Source organism: Notamacropus eugenii, chromosome 1 (assembly GCF_028372415.1).
Source record: "Notamacropus eugenii isolate mMacEug1 chromosome 1, mMacEug1.pri_v2, whole genome shotgun sequence".
NCBI lineage: Eukaryota > Metazoa > Chordata > Mammalia > Diprotodontia > Macropodidae > Notamacropus > Notamacropus eugenii.
In genome coordinates, this window is record NC_092872.1 from 241,648,733 (window position 1) to 241,666,614 (window position 17,882).

The 17,882-nt window shown below is 42.3% G+C and overlaps 1 protein-coding gene across 1 annotated transcript in view; it reads right to left on the minus strand.

The window, feature by feature from the left end:
• Positions 1 to 17,882, minus strand: part of ARID3B (AT-rich interaction domain 3B) — a 52,759-nt gene that overhangs the window by 16,305 nt on the left and 18,572 nt on the right. The window contains exons 3-4 of the mRNA XM_072628367.1: positions 7,405 to 7,476; positions 7,092 to 7,164 (exon numbers count right to left, since the gene is read on the minus strand). Coding sequence (XP_072484468.1) covers positions 7,092 to 7,164; positions 7,405 to 7,476 — 145 coding nt within the window. The remainder of the gene's footprint in view (positions 1 to 7,091; positions 7,165 to 7,404; positions 7,477 to 17,882) is intronic.

The following is a 17,882-nucleotide window of genomic DNA, read 5'->3' on the forward strand; positions in this document are numbered from 1 at the left end:
AAAGTAGGCACTTAATACATGTTTACTGACTGCTTCCCTACTACCTACATGCCCTTTTCTCTCCCATCCTCACTTCATCCATCCATCCCTGCTATCACCCACATCTCTCTTACCTTCTGTAGCTAAACTCCCTGAGAAGGCCTTCTACAGTCAGTGCCTCCACTTCCTTTACTCCTGATGCCTTCTCTACAGACCTTATCATTCTGGGAAAATTCTGCTAACCTGGATAGCAGAACCAGGAGAACGTTGTATACAGTAACAGCAATACTGTACATGATGAAAAACTGAATGATTTAGCTATTCTCAGCAATACAGTGATCCAAGACAATCCCAAAGGATGAATAATGAAACATGCTATGTGCCTCCAGAAAAAGAACTGATATTGTCTGAATACAGATCGAAGCATATTATTTTTCCACTTTCTTTTTTTTGTTCGAGTCTCCATGTACAAAATGACTAACACGGAAATGTTTTACATGTTTGCACATGTATAACCTATTATCAGATTGCTTGACATTTCAGAATTATTTTAACATGTAACTGGGGAAAAAAATAAAATATTATTTAAAAAAAAAATCTTGAACTTGTCCAGTAGATATGCCCAAAATTGAACTCATGATTTCTTCCCCTAAACCCTGTCCCCTTCCCAACTTCCCTATTACTTACTTTCTAAGGCACCATCATCTTCCCAGTTATTCAAGCCCTAACATTTCATCCTCAACTCCTCACATTCTCTGCCCCCAACTTATGTGATCTATGGCCAATCCTTGTCAAGTATATCTTTGTAACATCTCTCGAGTACACTGCCTTCTCTTCTCCAACAGTGCCACCACACCAAGGAAGGTCCAGTCACCACATGCCTGAACACAAGCCTACTGACTGTTCTTCCTCCCTCCAGTCCATGCTCCACTCCTAGAATCCACTATTTCTCAGTCTAATTCAACTCCCCAGACACTAAGCCATGTAGACTCCCCTACAGCATGGCTGTTCGGAACAGGAGGTATGTGGTCTCCCCAGAAGGGCCAAGAAGTTGAAAGAACAGTGCAGGATCCACAGCCCAGGGGCTCCCTGCCCAGTTTCCAATGTGTAAAAGCAGGCTGCCCCGATGGTAAAGAAAACTGACCAGTAGCATGAGGGCAAGAAAAAACAAGCAGAAACAAGTCTGTCCTAGAAATCAAAGGTAATGATTATAGGCTGAAAAATCCATCATTTGAAGCCAATTCACCCAAACAATTAAAAGAGGGGAAGAGCTATACAGGAACACAAAAAGGGAGTTACAGCCTCTCTCTACCTCTCTAGGCATTCTAGCCACAGGAAAGTCATTTTATCACTTGCAGCTGCAATCATTCAGGGATAGCCTGCTGTGCTCCTGCTGCAAATAAACCTCATCTATTCAACCTGCGTTAAGACTGTGCCCCAGCATTCTGACACCAGTGACAAGGACCTGCAACCTTTCAAGCTCTGGGAATTTTTGGAAGCTTCTTGTGAGATTTGCCATTTATTCTTCCCACCAGCCAAGAGCTGGTGTTATCCCATGGACCTCAGAAAGTTCAATTTAAAATGACAAGAAAGTCACAAATGGCAGGGGCCCTTATTCTCACTCACATGTGAAATGTAAAGATTCCAGGCTTCACACATCTAAGATACACAATGAATGCCCAGTCTCCTTGACAGACTTTCAGAATGAGAGTATTTTCTCAAAAAGCAGGCATGGCAAATAGAATGGAAATAGCCTCACGACTGGGCTTCCATTCTCTCCACTCAAATTTGTCCTTTATACCCCTGGTTGTTATGTTTCTAAAGCACTGCCTTCCCTATGGATTGTCTCACTTAACCTCTTTTATTTTCATATTCCTTATTTTTAAATTGAGAATACTATTACTTGACCCATAGAGTTGTTATGAGACAAAAACTTTTTTTTAACCTTAAAAGTGTTATAGAAATGATTTTTAAGTGATCATGTCAATCCCCTGTTTACAATTTTCTAATGATTTAGACTGTGTGACTATAGAACAAAGGACTCTTAGGCCCATCATTAAGGAACTGCCATAATGGTGGGTCAACCTTCCTTTCCAGACTTCTCTCCTACTACTCTCCATTAGAATACCCTTCCCCTAAAATATGTGTGTGTGTGTGCATGTGTACATACGTATAAAAGCACTCATTGTGCTAGGTGCTGGGGACAATACAAGTTTAAATAAGACATGATTCCCTTCCTCATGGCCTTTACAATATAGCAGAAGGATCAGACACCAACATCAATAAAATAGTCATACGAAATTTAACCAAAGAGTCAGGAAATCACTTTGACTAGGCAAGGTCTCAGCCCCATTTACAGGCAAGACAATGGAGGCTTGTCTAGAGGTTAAAGAAACATTGCTAGTGAATGGCAGAGTTTAGAACTCAACTCTCTTGTCTTTCCATATAGTTCTTTTTTTTTTTTATTATGCTAGGTCTCATGTCATCTAACTTTTCCTAAGCCTCTACCTCATCTCCCTACCTAGAATGTCAATGTCTCAAGTGAAGGATCATTGAGCATTATCTGTTTTTTTGCACCCTTGCCCCTGCCCCCTCAAAGTGTGCAGCAGAGAGCTTGGCACATACCAGAGCAGGGGTTCAAGAAATATCTGCTAAATAAAATTGTATGCCATATCAGGGAGGGGGGAAGGAGGGAGGGGGGAAGGAGGAAGAGAGAGGAGGAAAAAAAAATCTAAGTTATATGGAAGTGATTGCAGAACACTGAAAACAAATAAAATAATTAAAAAAGAAATATCCACTAAATGAATCAATCTGCTCCTAGTCCTAGATTCACCTCATCACCTTGTACAAAAGTACCCTGCATATCCTGCACTTCAGTTTCCATATCTGTAAAATGAGAATAATGGTAATCACCATCTTCTTCCCTTACTAGGATAGGAAAAGATAAATGAGCTGCTCTGTACTAGTCATGCCATTGGCACTGAAAAGAGAGAGGGAGCTGTCATACAGGGACAGAAGCTGGAATAGGTGAGATGCTGCAGAAAAACAACCCCCACTGTAGGAGTAACTGGGTTAGGAAAGGGATGAGACGCCACTTGGCAGAGTGGACCAGAGCCAGCCCTGGGGACAGGAAGACCCTGAGCACATGCCTGTTGTGCCCTACTAAGCTGATGACCTTGAGCACATGCCTTCTCTGCCCTACTAGTTGAGGATCCTGAGCACATTCTTTAACTTCTCAGTGCCTCAGACAAATCTCTAAGATTATAATTTGCAGAATAGCTGTTAATTTGCATAGCTAGGAGTTTCCTTACCAGGAGTTCTCTATACCAAAGAAATCATAGATTAGTTTAAAAAAAAAAAAAGGCCAGATAAAGTCAATGCTCCGGTACCTGTGGTAATCACAGAGATCTCAGGTAAGAATAGCTCAGGTTTACCATTCACCAAGTACTTTCCTCCAAACATCCTTAGGATGCAGGCAATTCAAGCTTCATTATTCCCATTTATATAAGGATAAGGATAATGCCTAAGATAAGTGACCCTGCCCACTTCAAATGGCTCTGAGTCTTACATTTTTTCCAATACAACCACTTTGCCCTTCCAAATGAGAGCTCACATTATATAGTGCCCTCTGTCTATTAAGTATTTTAAACATACTTTCTCATCTGATAACTCATAACAATCTGAAGATACCAAGATCCTGTAAGATTAGAGTGTGAAGGCTGCAGCTAGGGAAGAGAGGAATACAAAGGCTGGCAGGGAACTCCACCAGATGAACTGCTCTCAGTGCCTGCAGCTGGGGACAGCCCACTCACAGGCTGGGTGGGGGCACATCCTTGCCTGGTCAAAGGCAGGGACCTTGCAGAGCAAGATGACCTCTTGCCTCCTTGTGCAATGTACAGGTAAATGTTCCAGTTTAGAGAAGATGATGTCACTATGGTCTGGAAGAGTCAGAGTAGGCCTCTCAAGGGAGCTAGCTGCTCCTTAGGGCTCTCCTTCTGGGTGCCTGCACCCTACATGATGCTGCTACCACCTTCCTCATCTTAGTACTCTGTCCCATGGCATTCTGGGCCAGTTTTCTCCTAGGCCTCTGCCCCCGTCCCCTGGGCTGCTTCATCAGTCCCTCCTCTTTTCTCTTCCTGTCATTTCAGCAGCTCCCATAGGTTCCCTATCTTCATGTGGATAACCTCCAGATCTCCCTACATGCCGCCCCAATCTCTCTCAGTCACAGAATCTGACAGTTGGAGATGTCAACGGCCATCTAGTCCAATCCAAAAGGAATCCCTCCTCTGAGCCACCTGACAAGTGGACTCTGTTTGAGGACCTCCCCAGAGGGAGACCCCACCCCCTCGAGGCAGCCTATCCCCCAGAATCACAAAGTTGTCCTGACACAAAGTCAACTCCTATCCCCAATCCTGGTTCTACCCTTTGGAGCCCAAATGGAACAAACCAAATGTCGCCTCTGCTGGGCTCCAGTACTGCGTCTCCTGGATGTCTCAGCTCCTGCTCACCAGGCCTGGGGTCAGGACACCCTCTGCTCTCTCCCCGACAAAGCCACTACTGCCAAAGTTTGTCTCTGCCTCCATGTCTTTCAAATCTGACCTCTTCTATGTGCATGTACAGCACCAGCTTCAGTCATCATGGTGCTCATTATGGCAGATGCTGCTGGGGCTCCAATCCAGCGGCCACACAACTGCTAACATGACTTTCCTTCATCACAGATCTGACCATACCACTCCCCATTCCCTCTAGGAGAAACTAACCTCCTGTTTGGCTTATAAAGCCCTTCAAGACCTGGCCCCAATCAATCTTTGCGGCTCCCACCCTGCACGTTGGGATTCAGAAAAACCAATCCTCTCACTGTCCCTCACATACAAGTTGCCACCTCTTCACCCTCGCCATTCCCAATGTCTGGCATTGTCTCCCTTCTTCCCTCTCAGTTCAGGCATCACCTTCCTCATGAAGCTTTTCCTGATCTCTCCCAGCTGCTAGTCTCTGCCACCCTCCCTTATATTACCACGTACTTAATTTTCTTATATGCATTTTGTATTATTCTATATAGGCTGTCCCAAGTGTCTTAGTGCAGCTTTTAGCTTTTGGAATACCCTGTACATCTTAATTCTGTATGTGTGTACACACACACACACACACACACACACACACACACACACACACACACACACACACACACCCCTCCTCAGATAGAATGTAAACTCTTGGACAGCAAGGATTGTTTCATGTTTGGTCTCTGTATCTATCCCCAGCACCTAGGACAGTGCCTGGCACAGAGAAGCATTGAATGTTGCATGTTGACTAATTTGCTGAACAACTCCATGAGTTGGCTAACATGACCCCAGGCTAGACAGATCAAGTTGAGTGGTAGAGTCAAGTTATAGCAAAGTGTTATGCATATAATAGATGCTTCATAAATACTGACTGCCCAAACAAATGGCATACAGAAATGAGTACATCCAGTGTTTCCGCCCCTAGAGTGCCTCAAATTCCCAACAACCCAAGCTGAGATTTTTACACTAAACCCAAAGAGGTTGCCAATTAACCTGGTCTGCCAAGTGACAGCTGAAATCCAACAAACTCTAATCTTGACTCTTCACTGTTGCCTTCTGATGAGGAGATGATTTGTTTAAGTCAGGCCCACCCGCCCAAGGTCTCCAGTCTCCCTGCTCAGCTTCTCCATAGTCTGGTAAGGCTGTCCTGACTGTTTTTCTGTCTTGGCAGGGCCAATACTACTCCTCCATTTCCCTTTAAAATCCTTCTGGGAAATGAGCACAGCAATAAAGAAGAAAATAAAACAGTAGAAATACACTGCTGATTAAAATCTATATTGCTATGGCAGCCCCTTCGAGCAGGATCAGCTCCTGGCTCGCACCAGCTGGGCCTGTGGAGCTTGTAAATAATTAAAAGGTAATTGGAAGGAGAGACCAAAGTATTAAGTGGATTTCTCTCTCTCTCCCTGAGTAAGCAGGAGGTTTTCTGCTGGCAGTCACATACATTTTCAGGATTATATCCTTCTTTCTTCACTTACACTGATATGTGCAGCTTCAGATAACATAACCAGTTAGCCTTCCTAGACCCTGTTTTCACAGAAATTGATGGCTGGGAAAAATATGACTCCAAACTTTCCAATGCCTTCAAACAATCCTGTGGTTACATACATCCTAGCCAGGCGGCTGTTATGATTCTCATAAGCAAAAAAGATGACGAGGGGAGCAGAATTAGGAAGAATGGCTAACACATCTTAGCCCAGGCTGAACCAGCATTTCTTAACCTCCCGTTTTCAGGAAATGCTGATTTCTCTGCCCACAAAAAGACTGATGGATGAACCCCAGTAGTGGCACTGAAGCAAGGGGATGAGAAGAAACATGGTAGGCATAAGTCTTTCCTGTGGCTTTGAGTAACTGAGGGTGATAGTGCAAGGGGAGCTAAGGAGCTCTATGGTGGGGAGTTCATGATTCCTGCCCGTGTTTCCTGAGAGCTGACCTTGTTAGTGACCCAGTTCCTCTAACAGGATGTAAAGCAGGAAGGAAACACACTAGGCTCCAGGCTCAGTCACGCCATGGTCCCTAGTGGTAGGGGGTGGGGAGGGATGGAGAGCAAGGAGGAATAAAGAGTCAGGGAGAATCTGGCACATTTCACAACTGAACTGTAACAATGTGCTAACCAAGAGAATGGAAGTATTGATCAAAGAGCCATTTGAGAACAGAGAGAAGGGTTGGCCTCTCTTTTCTATGGATTATTTCAGATCTCTGCTACAAATCCTAAGGGGCTTTTATTCTTCCACTTACTTTTCTCACTCTCCAGGATGTACGAGAGACTGCAGGGGGCCCTGGCGATGGTCAGAGCGAACAACAGAGCAGCTGGGATGATAAAATGGAGGCCACATTCGATTTTGAAATGACTCCTGGGACCAGTTAATTGGAGTGAAAACAGACAGGGAAGGATTTGTATGAACGTCCCATTCAGATTCCTCCAAGACTCCTGTATACTTACTTTGGTGGCTGGTTCTACTACAATTCCCAGCCTTGATCAGCAGGACCCTCTCAGTGGGACTCTGGAGCTAGGACTCTGGAAGGAGACTGGTCAATATGAGTACTCACCCCTCTTCTGCATGAAGATAAAAAGGTCATCCAGGAACTCCTTCCGTTCAGGGTCACTGTCCAGTTCATACAACTGCAAATCCCATCCCCCAAGAAAAAAAAATGATGTCAAATACCATCATGCTGGTAGAACAATGCCATGGACACAAATAGTTACCTGCTTCCATTTGGGGGACCCTCCTAATTAGGAATCATGACCCACCCCTATCCTTAGCTTTGAGAGATTTGGGTAGAATACCAGAGAAATGATCCATGAAAATAAACTTTTTTCTAAACCCAAAGAATTTCTGTCACCATACTAAATAGCACAGACCTTAGCAAAATCTCGAGAGATCTCTCTTCCCCGTCCTCCATCAGCATCATCACTCCAGGTCAAACCACCATTCTGAAAAGGAACAAAGAGAAGAAATTTACAAGGGAAAGGGAAAGATGATAAGTAGAAAGGCTAAGGTATAATTTAAGGTAAGGATAAAAAGGTCTTCTGCAATTCAGTTATTCTGGCTCACATGAAATATTGGTCAGAAAGCATCCAAAATAAACAGTTCCTCATTAAAATCTAACATTGAAGTCATTTTAGTTTTCATGGCATGATTGAAAAAAAAATAGGAAGGAATAGGGTGAAAAGAATGCTTTCAAACTGCAGCAGGATAGTGGTGTAACACATGATTATCAAAGGACTGGGGGCTTCTCAAAGACAAAGGCAAGAAAGGTTGTATAACGCATGGAAGAAGCCAGACATCCTTCTAGCTGTTTCCCCCATCACCATCACAATAACACCATCATCCTGCAGCCTGGGAAAATATGCACTTTGCCCTCCTACCCATCTCTGTAAACGAACAAAGATGGGAGAGAAAAGGCTAGGGTGTAAAAGGAAGCTGGAACTGGCGTCTCTCTTCAAACCCAGTCTGTCAGACCCTTGAAGCTAGTGCCGGGATTCCTAGGAAGTATGAAATTTCTAGTTATATTACTTAAAAGAAGAGAGCAGCCTTTGCTGCTAAAATGAAAAGTTTTTTCTCATTAAAAAAGCTATAATTCAGGGAAGCCATCAATTACTCAAATGAAAAGTAGGAAAACAGCTAATGTGATAGAGGGAGCCTGAGGGTCCAAAAAATCTTGAGAGACTAGAATAAACGGGCTAAATCTAATAGGCTGAAGTTTAAAACAGACAACTGTAGAATCTTATACTTGGGTTTAAAAGAACCAACCACACAGGTATAGGATAAGGAAGACACAGGTAAGCAACAGCTTATGAGAAAAAAAACTTGGCTTTTGGTGAAGTACCAGCTCAAGCTGAGTCAACAGTGTGCCACAGTAGCCCCAAAAGCTGAAATCTCAGGCAGTGTGCATAGCTATCAGTCCCACAGAACATGACCCTAAAGCTCTGTATCTGGAGACCTGGTTCTGTCCTGGGTGCCAAACTTTAGGAAATCATTGACAAGATGGAGTAAGTGTAGAGAAAGTCAATGAGAGAGATGATAGGCTGGGTCACTGAAGTAAAAGGCGAAGGAACTAGAAAAGAACATTTAGGAGAGACAAGATAGTTGTTCTCAGTATTTGAAGAGCTATGGAAAAGGCATAAGGCTTACTCTACTTGGCCTCAGAGGACACAAGAGGAGCAACTGGTAGATAGGGCAGCAGCATAAATTTCCTTTCATTGTAAGGAAAATGTTTCTAATACTTAGTTGTCTAAAAGTAAGAATGAGTTGTCTCAAGGTCATTTTAAGGCCAAGCTAAAGCTAGCTAGCCAACTGCTGGGGAGTGGATTCCTACTCAGGTACTAAGTTAGAGCACATGACCACTGAGGGAGGCACCTTCCAGTTCCAAGGTGATATGTATCTATGCTTGAATGTCACTGGGTTTTTTTTTTTAAAACTAATTTATTTATTATTTTATTTTTCCCCAGTTACATGTAAAAACAATTTTTTAATATTTATTTTTAAAACTCTGAGTTCCTAATTCTCTCCCTTCCTACCCACCCCCCCACATACACTGAGAAAGCAGGCAATTTGATATAGGTTATACATGTGTAGTCATGCAAAACATTTCCATAATAGTCATGTTCTGAAAGACAACGTAGACCGGGGGGGAGGGGACCTCAAGAAAAATAAAGTAAAAAAAGTATGCTTCAATCTGCATTCAGATACCATCAGTTCCTTGTCTGGGAATGGAGAGCATTTTTCACCCTAAGTCCTTCAAAGTTCTGTTGGATCAGTGTATTGCTGAGAACAGCTAAGTCATTCACAGCTGATAACTGCAAAATATTGCTGTTACTTTGTATATAGAAAATTTCACTTTGCATCAGCTCAGGTAAGCCCAGGATCTTCTGAGAGCATCCTGCTCATCATGTCTTATAGCACAATAGTATTCCATCATAATCACATAGTACAATTTGTTCAGCCATTCCCCAATTGATGGGCTTCTTCTCAATTTCTAACTGAATGTCATTGTTAAAAGGACAGGGAAAGTAAAACTACATCATCTGCTGACTTGACTGATTAGTAACTCCACTCCTACTGAAGGGGATATGGAAGTAGAGGATACAGAAATTCAGAGTTATTACAGAGGATCTGAAGAAGGCTATCATGTATCTTGAAATGAAGAAAAGAGACTCTGGGGGAATTTACAAATAGGAAACATAGAACTGGCCACGGAAGAGGCAGTGGTGATTGAAATTTTTATTTGAGGGTTTGTGATCTATCCTTCAAGTAGACAGTATTTAAATACATGTTGCATTTTTCAACAGATCTGTTTGGTACCAGTAAGGCTAAAATCCACTTTCTATTTACAGTGGAAACTGTTCATTGTAGTTTAAAGAAAACTAGATATAGGTGATTTTATTTTTATTATTTAAAGAACTGATAATCATCCATTACTTTGTTCTTAATAAAGTTTGGGGGGGAAGGGGTGGAAAGGTAAGGTAGGTAAGGAACAATCAAACTGGACCTTACAAACCACTGTTTGTACCTCTCTAATGCACTTATCCAACATTACAGTTATTTGCATAAGCATTTTTTATCTCCTTACTAGATTATAAATTTCATAAACAAGCCTTTATTAAACACCTAATGTGTTCCAGACTAGCTAGGCACTTGGTGATGTTGTAAAATACAATGAATGAAAAAGAATCCCCATTCAAAAGGAGTTTTTCTAAATTCTCTCTCTTCCCTGGTGCCTACTATAGTGCTCTGTACATAGAATGTGTTTAATAAATGTTTCCCAAATAAATTGTCATCCTCTGTATATGGGCAGTCTATAAACAACAATGTGTATCTACAGACCTATACACCCAATCTCTATCTCTATCCATGAGTTTATGATCTCTTTATATCACAGGATCTTAAAGCCAGAAGGAACTTGAGAAATGAGGAAGACGTTAGCCTGGGGAGCGTGCAAAGTTGAACATCTGAAGATACAACTCTAATGAGGAAAAGGGAGAGTTATATTTAAGAAGACGAATATGATGCTCAGGGAAATGACTGACCAATTTAAATTTTTTTTAAAGGCAGGTACAAAAAACATAAATGTAGTTCAACCCCATAAGAGCAGGTCATGAGGGTCAGAATAAGGTGAGGAAAGTCAGGATGACAAAGAGAAATTTTTTTAGTTTTTACACTTTATTAGGAGAAAGAGGAAGCTCAAAGATGGTTTATGACCAGTAACTGGAAAGGTAAGCCAAGGATAAGAAAAAGGGTTTTAAAAACTATATATAGCCAATCTGTCATCAAAGGGTTCTAAATATATACACACACACATACATACATACATATATATATATATATATATATATATATATATATATATACATACATATATATACATACATATATATATATATATATATATATATAATTATATATCAAAGAAGGGTCAGCATCAATGCTTAGAGCAGATAGGATGAGAACTCTGAACTTGGTGAGACAAAGCAGAGTGGCTCCACTTTGGTTTCAATTCTCATTTCTCTGCCAAGGAGAATGATCTCTGGGTTGGAAAGGTCACCACACAAACAACTGCAAGGGAGTTGATGCCTAAAAGAAGGGAGGACACAGTGAGAGGGCACCTTGCTGACCTTTTAAGGTCAAATCCATCTAGAGAAGTAACACGCAAAAAGAACCAGCATGGAATGAATCCTAACAGATTATGCTGGGCTAACACTGCTTCCATCTTTTATGGAGCTTCTAGACTAGCAGATCAGGAGAATGATCACATGCTCTTTTAGTGACATTTTAGCAAAGAAGCTAATACAATCTCTCATACTCGTCTTATAGAAAAAAGAGAAATGTGAACTAGACAGGCACACAATTGAGTACCTTCAGAACTGGTTGAACAGCCAGCCCCAAAGAGTTGTCTTGAATAGTTCAATGTAGTACTATCAGTACCAGGCAAAGAGTTCTTCAGTGGAGTGCCCAAGGGATCTGTGCTTTGCTCAGTCTGTAACAAACTTGGAGAGAGGTACAGCTACAATGCTACTGGACTTCAATGGAAAAGAGAGTGAGGATGACAACTTTGCTCAGTCCTGCCTCACTTAAATCCAATTCATGAGTTAGTCAAGACATCACCTGTGAAGGTATCCACCCTCTTTGAAAACAAAGGACTAATAACAGATACTTTGCTTATCAAATCTGTCCAGAATTAGGTAAGATAACTAATATACCAAATGACAAGAGTCAGGATTCAAAAAGATTTTAAGTTAGAACATTGGTCAGAATCAAATATTTAAATAGAGTTCAATTTAAAAAAAATCCTAAAATTGGATTAAAAATCTCCACGTGAAAGTGCAAGGTAGGGGAGGTGGTGGGGTCATCAGCTGCAAGAAGAAAGAAGGGGCCCCAGTTCTAATGTCCTCTCTTCTCCTGAGACCACATTTAGGGCAAGGTGAGCAGATCTAGACACAATTTTTTTTAGGAAGACCACTGACAAAAAGAAGAGCATCCAAAAGAGGAGCACCAGGAGGATGCTAGAGTAGAATCAGCCCAAGCAACACCTGGAGAAAAGCTGACTGGGGGTGGGGGTGTAATCTGAAAAACAATCCCTGGATTCTATCCTTTCTGGAGGATAGGCTTGTTCTGCCTGGCCTCAGAGAAAGAAGTAGGAGCCATTAATGGGAGGAAGTTGTGAGGAGGCAGATTTACATCTGATGTCAGATATTAGAGCTTTCCAGAAGTGGAATGGCTCAGGAAGTGATGGGAGACCCCTCACTGTTGGTCTTCACACAAGGGCTGGATCAATACTATGTATCTTGCAGGAGATTGATTTTTGAAGATAGATTAGACTACACAGCCACTGATGTCCCTTCCAACTCTGAGATTCTGACTTTACAGATGAGAAATCTGAGGCTGGGGGTGGGGGTGTGACTTGCCCAAAGTGATAAAATTCTGCTTGGTTTTCAAAGTTCTTCATAACCTGACCCCAACTTCCCTTTAATACTGCCCTTCATGTAACTCTTCGGTCTATCTATACTGGACTTCTCACTGTTCCTTCAAATCACACACCATCTTCTGTCCCTGGGCCTAGAATAGGTTCCCTCCTCACCTCTGCCTCTTAGAATCCTGAGTCTCCTCCAAGTATCACTTGGGCACCTCCTTCTAAAGGAGGCTTTCCCTAACATAATGCGGTAGAATCTGATTTCTGGTTTAGCATCTTCCTCTTCTCACTCTTGTTTACCTCAGGCAGCTAATCTGTCATCAAACCCTGTCATTTCTATCTTTATGATATCTCTCATTTCTGCACCCTTCTCTCCACTCACATATAAACCCCCTTCACCCCAACCCCCAGGCGCTAGGGCAGTCCTCCTCAAAAATGGCTGGAGTTGGCATCATCATCATCATCATCATTAAGAAGAACTACAATGAATGACAACATTTATGTAATGCATTATGATGTGCAAAATACTGTACAAATTTTCTCTTGTTAGTTCTGCACAATGGCCTTGGGAAGTAGGTGCTATTATCAACCCCACTTGACAGATGAAGAAGTTGAGACTCAGAGAGGATGACTTGCCCAGGACCCCCCAGCCTGAAGCTTCCTTCTTCCAAACCCAGCACCTTGGCCACACTGTCAGAAGTGCTATCCACATCTCCTCTGGTACCATGTAAGTTGAGGGCTGGGGGTATTTGGATTCCCCAGCACCTAGCACAATGCCTGGCATACCACAGGTGCTTAATAAATACATGCTGATTAACTGATTCTGATCAGCTGAACTGAGTCTCCTTTTCTTTCTCCTGTGTCTTGTCCAGTCCGCAATTCCTACCCCGAAACTAACCCCAGGCACACACTCAAGAGACTGCTGCTGCTGCCTGTGATACAATCTATGAGGAAGGAGCAGAATTTTCTGGGAGAAGCTAAATGCCTCTAAGTGGGAGCAGCTCCACAACCCTGGTGTAAATACCATGACAATCAATCAAACAATCAGCATTTAAAAGTGCTCACTGTGTCAAGTACTGTGCTAGATCCTAAAGATAGCAAGAAAAATCCCATCCTTAAAAGCTTACCTTCCAATGGAGGACAGAACATCTAGATAAACTGATATATACAGAGGATGGGGTAACCTTGGGCCAGAAAAAGTCTTCTGTAGGAGGTGGTGCTTGAGCCCAGTTTTAAAGAAATCAGGAATTCTAAGAGGCAGAGGTTAGGAGAGAAAGAACTCTAGGCATGGGAAAAGACTTGGCGATGGAAGGGATAGTGTCATGTGTGAGGAATAACAAGTAAGCTCATGTGGTTGAACTTCATATGTTACTTCATACGGAGTAAACGTGTAAGAACACAGAAGAAGGCCATGTTGTAAGGAGCTTGAAAGGCCAGACAGAGGAGATTCCATTTTATATTTGATTCTAAAGAAAATAGGGAGCCATTGGACTTTACTGAGTGGAGGGAAGGAGAGGCATGTAGCCTCTGCTGGGAAATCATTTTGGCAGTTTTTTGAAGGAGGTCTGGACTGGAAGTCAGGAAGTTTAATTAATAAGAATGCTATTTATGATATAACAGTCCAAGTGAGAGGGGACAAGTGCCTGGACTAGGTAACATCTATGTGAATGAAGAGAAGGGTACAGAAATGAGAGAAGTCATAAAGATAGAAACAACAAGGTTTGACAATAGATTGGCGAATGTGAGGTGAGTAGGAGTGAGAAGAGATTAAGATGCTAAACAGGAATCAGATTCTAGCCTGTGGTGATACTCTCGTCGCTTGGCTTCTCTGGCCTCCTCAAAGGAAGTCTAGTTTGAGAGACATACAGACATAGCTATATAGAGAAATAGACAAATATAGATATGGGGTGCATATATCTGTATATATACATAGATGTATATAAATATATACATTGTGTATATAATGTATGTGATATATGTATATATTATACATACATACATACACATATAAAAGTACATATGTGGGTATGTATACATACATACACACACTCACTTTCTGGCAGGGTAGTGGTGAGACAAAAAGCAAGGCAAAAAGTGCCCCAAATACCACCCTTAGTAGAATGAAATGTGCTCAAGTGGCTCATCACACTGGCCAGGCCTAGTGATAAGCCCCACTGTAGCACCCTAAGCTCAGGAAAGACAATGACTAAGCAAGTAAGAAACCCATAAACACACACACACACACACACACACACACACACACACACACACACACATACACACAGTCACCAGCATTCTGGTGTCATCTGGTAGTAACAAACACAGTGAATAATAAAGATGGACAGCATCAGCAAAAGCAGGCTGAACGGCAGCAGTCTTTTCACAAGAGGGCAGGGGGCTGCTCTAATGCCCAGTAATTTTGGTTGAGCTGGTAATTCCTGCTGGAAAGTCAATTACCCTGTGAGCCCCCATCAGCTGAAAGACATTTAATGGGGGATTACTGCCACTTCTGTTAAGTCAGCTGTTTACTGTGGCTGGTCAATTTCTAACTCGCTCTAGCAAGAGGCCTGAACACTGGTTTTGTTCACAAGAGAATTTTTCTGTGTGGCTGTCACTAAGAGAGATTAAAACCCAGCTTTTTGCTAATTACAGTAACTTCCAGCTGCTCTGAAATGCCCACTTAGAAACCATTTAATACTCAGCTGGGTTGAGGGATCACAATATACAAACTGGAATATTTCTACCTAGCTTTCCACAGCAGGAGACTGCATAGAAAAATAAACATGTATGTGTGACTGAGCGCTGCAGGTCTTTGTGAGAAAACAAACACCCATGTGAGAGGGCTTGGCTGAGGAGAGACAGAAAGGGAAGATCCTTTAAGCTGGAGGCACCTGGACCCCCAAGAGTCAATGGCTCCCCCCCGCTTCACCTAAGCCTAGGATGGCATCAGTTCTTAAGAATGGTCTGGTCCCTGAATATACACCACTAAGTGCCAATTGTTTATGGGGCTTAAAAATCTGTCAAACAATGGATTTTTTAACTTGAAATGCCATAAGCTCAGGAATCAGTCTATCAAAGCCTGGAGAACAACTGCAAAGAAATAGGAGGTGGGGGCTCTGTGAATGATCTCACTGTTTGCCCCATCCAGGAAAAGTAAAAAACAGCCTGCTATTTGCCTAGAGCAAAACAGAGGAGTAACTGCTCATGGCTATGGACAACTGAAATCCTAAGATTGTATATTACAAAATTCCAAATACTATAAATAGATAGTGGGAAAAGCTTCACCATGTATCATCTTCACTGTTTGAGGATGGAAGTAGAGGGGGAGGGGGTATAACTTCTTCCTCAGAGGTAACTAGGTATATGGATAAACGTTGATTCTCAGTGAAATATTTGCTGTTGTCTAGCTCGGGATTAACAGTGACCTCCAAGAGCAAAGACAAGGCTTAGGACCCTCTCAGAGCCAAAGCTTCTCTATGACTGTTCCCCCCATTCCACTTCCCCACTTCTGGATGACTGGTTTGAGCAAGTATTTGCTTGGCTCTTCACCCTGATCAACTTTTACAAGAGTTGGTCTACTTGTGCAATGCAAGTTTACAAGAAAGAGGAATCCTTGACAGGGGCTGATCTGCACATTCTACTACTAGAAAGTTACGAGCTCAGAGAAATAGTGAATAATGAGGATGACTGGGCCAGATGGGTAGTGGAGAAGGCAGAGGGAACAAAATACCTCGCTCTCAGTCTGCTGGGGAAAAAGCAATCTCAAGAAGCCTCTGGACACTGTAAAGATCAAGGGGTCTAAAAGAAGGAGAGTGTAGCTGAATTGGCCACTGAGCACAAGGTATAACCAGTCCAGGGAATAGCCTTTCATGCACTGTCAGCAAGAATATTGAATTACCCTAGAAATGCAGGAGGGAAGCCAACAACAGCGCCGACTGGTCTCTTATTGCCATTTACAACCCTTTGGCCTTCCCTCCCTGAGAACTCCCTTCCTAAATCTTTGATCTCACCAGGAGTCCACAGGAAACTGACAGTTTGTCACTAAATACCCACCCAGGCCCCAGCTGCAGTTGGGCCTGGCTTCTGTATGCCCATTCAGCTCAGCTGCACCAAGAGTTAGTTTGTGGAGGGGAGATACGAACTGTTTTCCAAAATAATGCAGCAAGAAAAGGCTTCACGCGTGGCAAGGGAATGTGTGTGTGTGTGTGTGTGTGTGTGTGTGTGTGTGTGTGTGTGTGTGTGTGTTGGGGGGTGGGGAGTGCATTATGGTCTTGGGGGATCTAGATGCATTCTGAAAGGAGTCAGAATCAACAGCTTTTTCCACAAAATAAATATTCAAACCAGAAATGGGCTGTCAGTGGGAGTCTCTCCCACACAGTGGCTCAAATCACAGAACATCAGAAGGTTAATGGTTCTTGCTGGGTCTGACCTCTTCATCAGATGAGGAATATGAGACCAGAAAGTTTGTGAATCTCAGGCCAAATCCAGAGGTCCTATTTTCTTTCATTTAGAATTCAAGAATGCCTTTTAAATTTCTAGACTCCAGGAATAAGGTTCTTACTCAACCATAAGTGAAGAATGGCTTGTGGTCAAGAGTTACCTCAGCAGAACCCAACCTTAATCCTCTCTGCCAGACCCCAACAAGACAAATACTCTTGTTTGGGGAGAGTGAAATCATGAGACTATGCTTTACAGCTGGGAGGTGGGGAAATCTACTTTGCTGGAAGAAAAGTCCAATTATTCCAGGCACACCAGCTGGGAAAATGACTCTTGTGTTAGCAGAACTGGAGAAATCAATGCTTCTCCCACCCACCAAGTAAGGAGAGGCCTGGTTTGAAAAATCATGTTAGAAATGTGTTTAAAGTACAATTAACAAGTACAAACATTTGTTTCACTAATTATGATGCTACAGTTAGTCAAGGAAATCTTTCATGAAAATACTGCTCCTGATTAAAACCGCTTTTCTAAGTATGGAAAACCTACAAGTGATGCAGAGCAGAGAAAACAGGATGACAATAATTTAAGTGCAAAATACCAACACCACTGAACAACTGAAAATGAATGTTACAAAAGTCCCAAAACCAGCTTGGCCACAATGAAGAGAAAACTCCTTTCTCCGCCCCTTTGCAGAAGTGCAGGACATTGCAAATATTTTTACTTCTTCAGTGTAGTGGGTGTTTTTGCTGATTTGTCCCTTCTTCCTCTTCTTCCTTTTTTTTAAGTCATTATAAGGACTAGCTCTCTGGGAACAGGGCAGGGAAAGGGATCCTGGGGGAAATTTAGGCAGTATAAAAACAAAAGCTATCAAAAACATGTATTTTTTTTTTTAAGTATGTTCCTAGCACTCTGATGCCTTAATTTCGTAGATTTAAATTTTAGTCACTACTTATTCACAGAATCACAGAATGTTAGAAGGAAGAACTGGAAAGG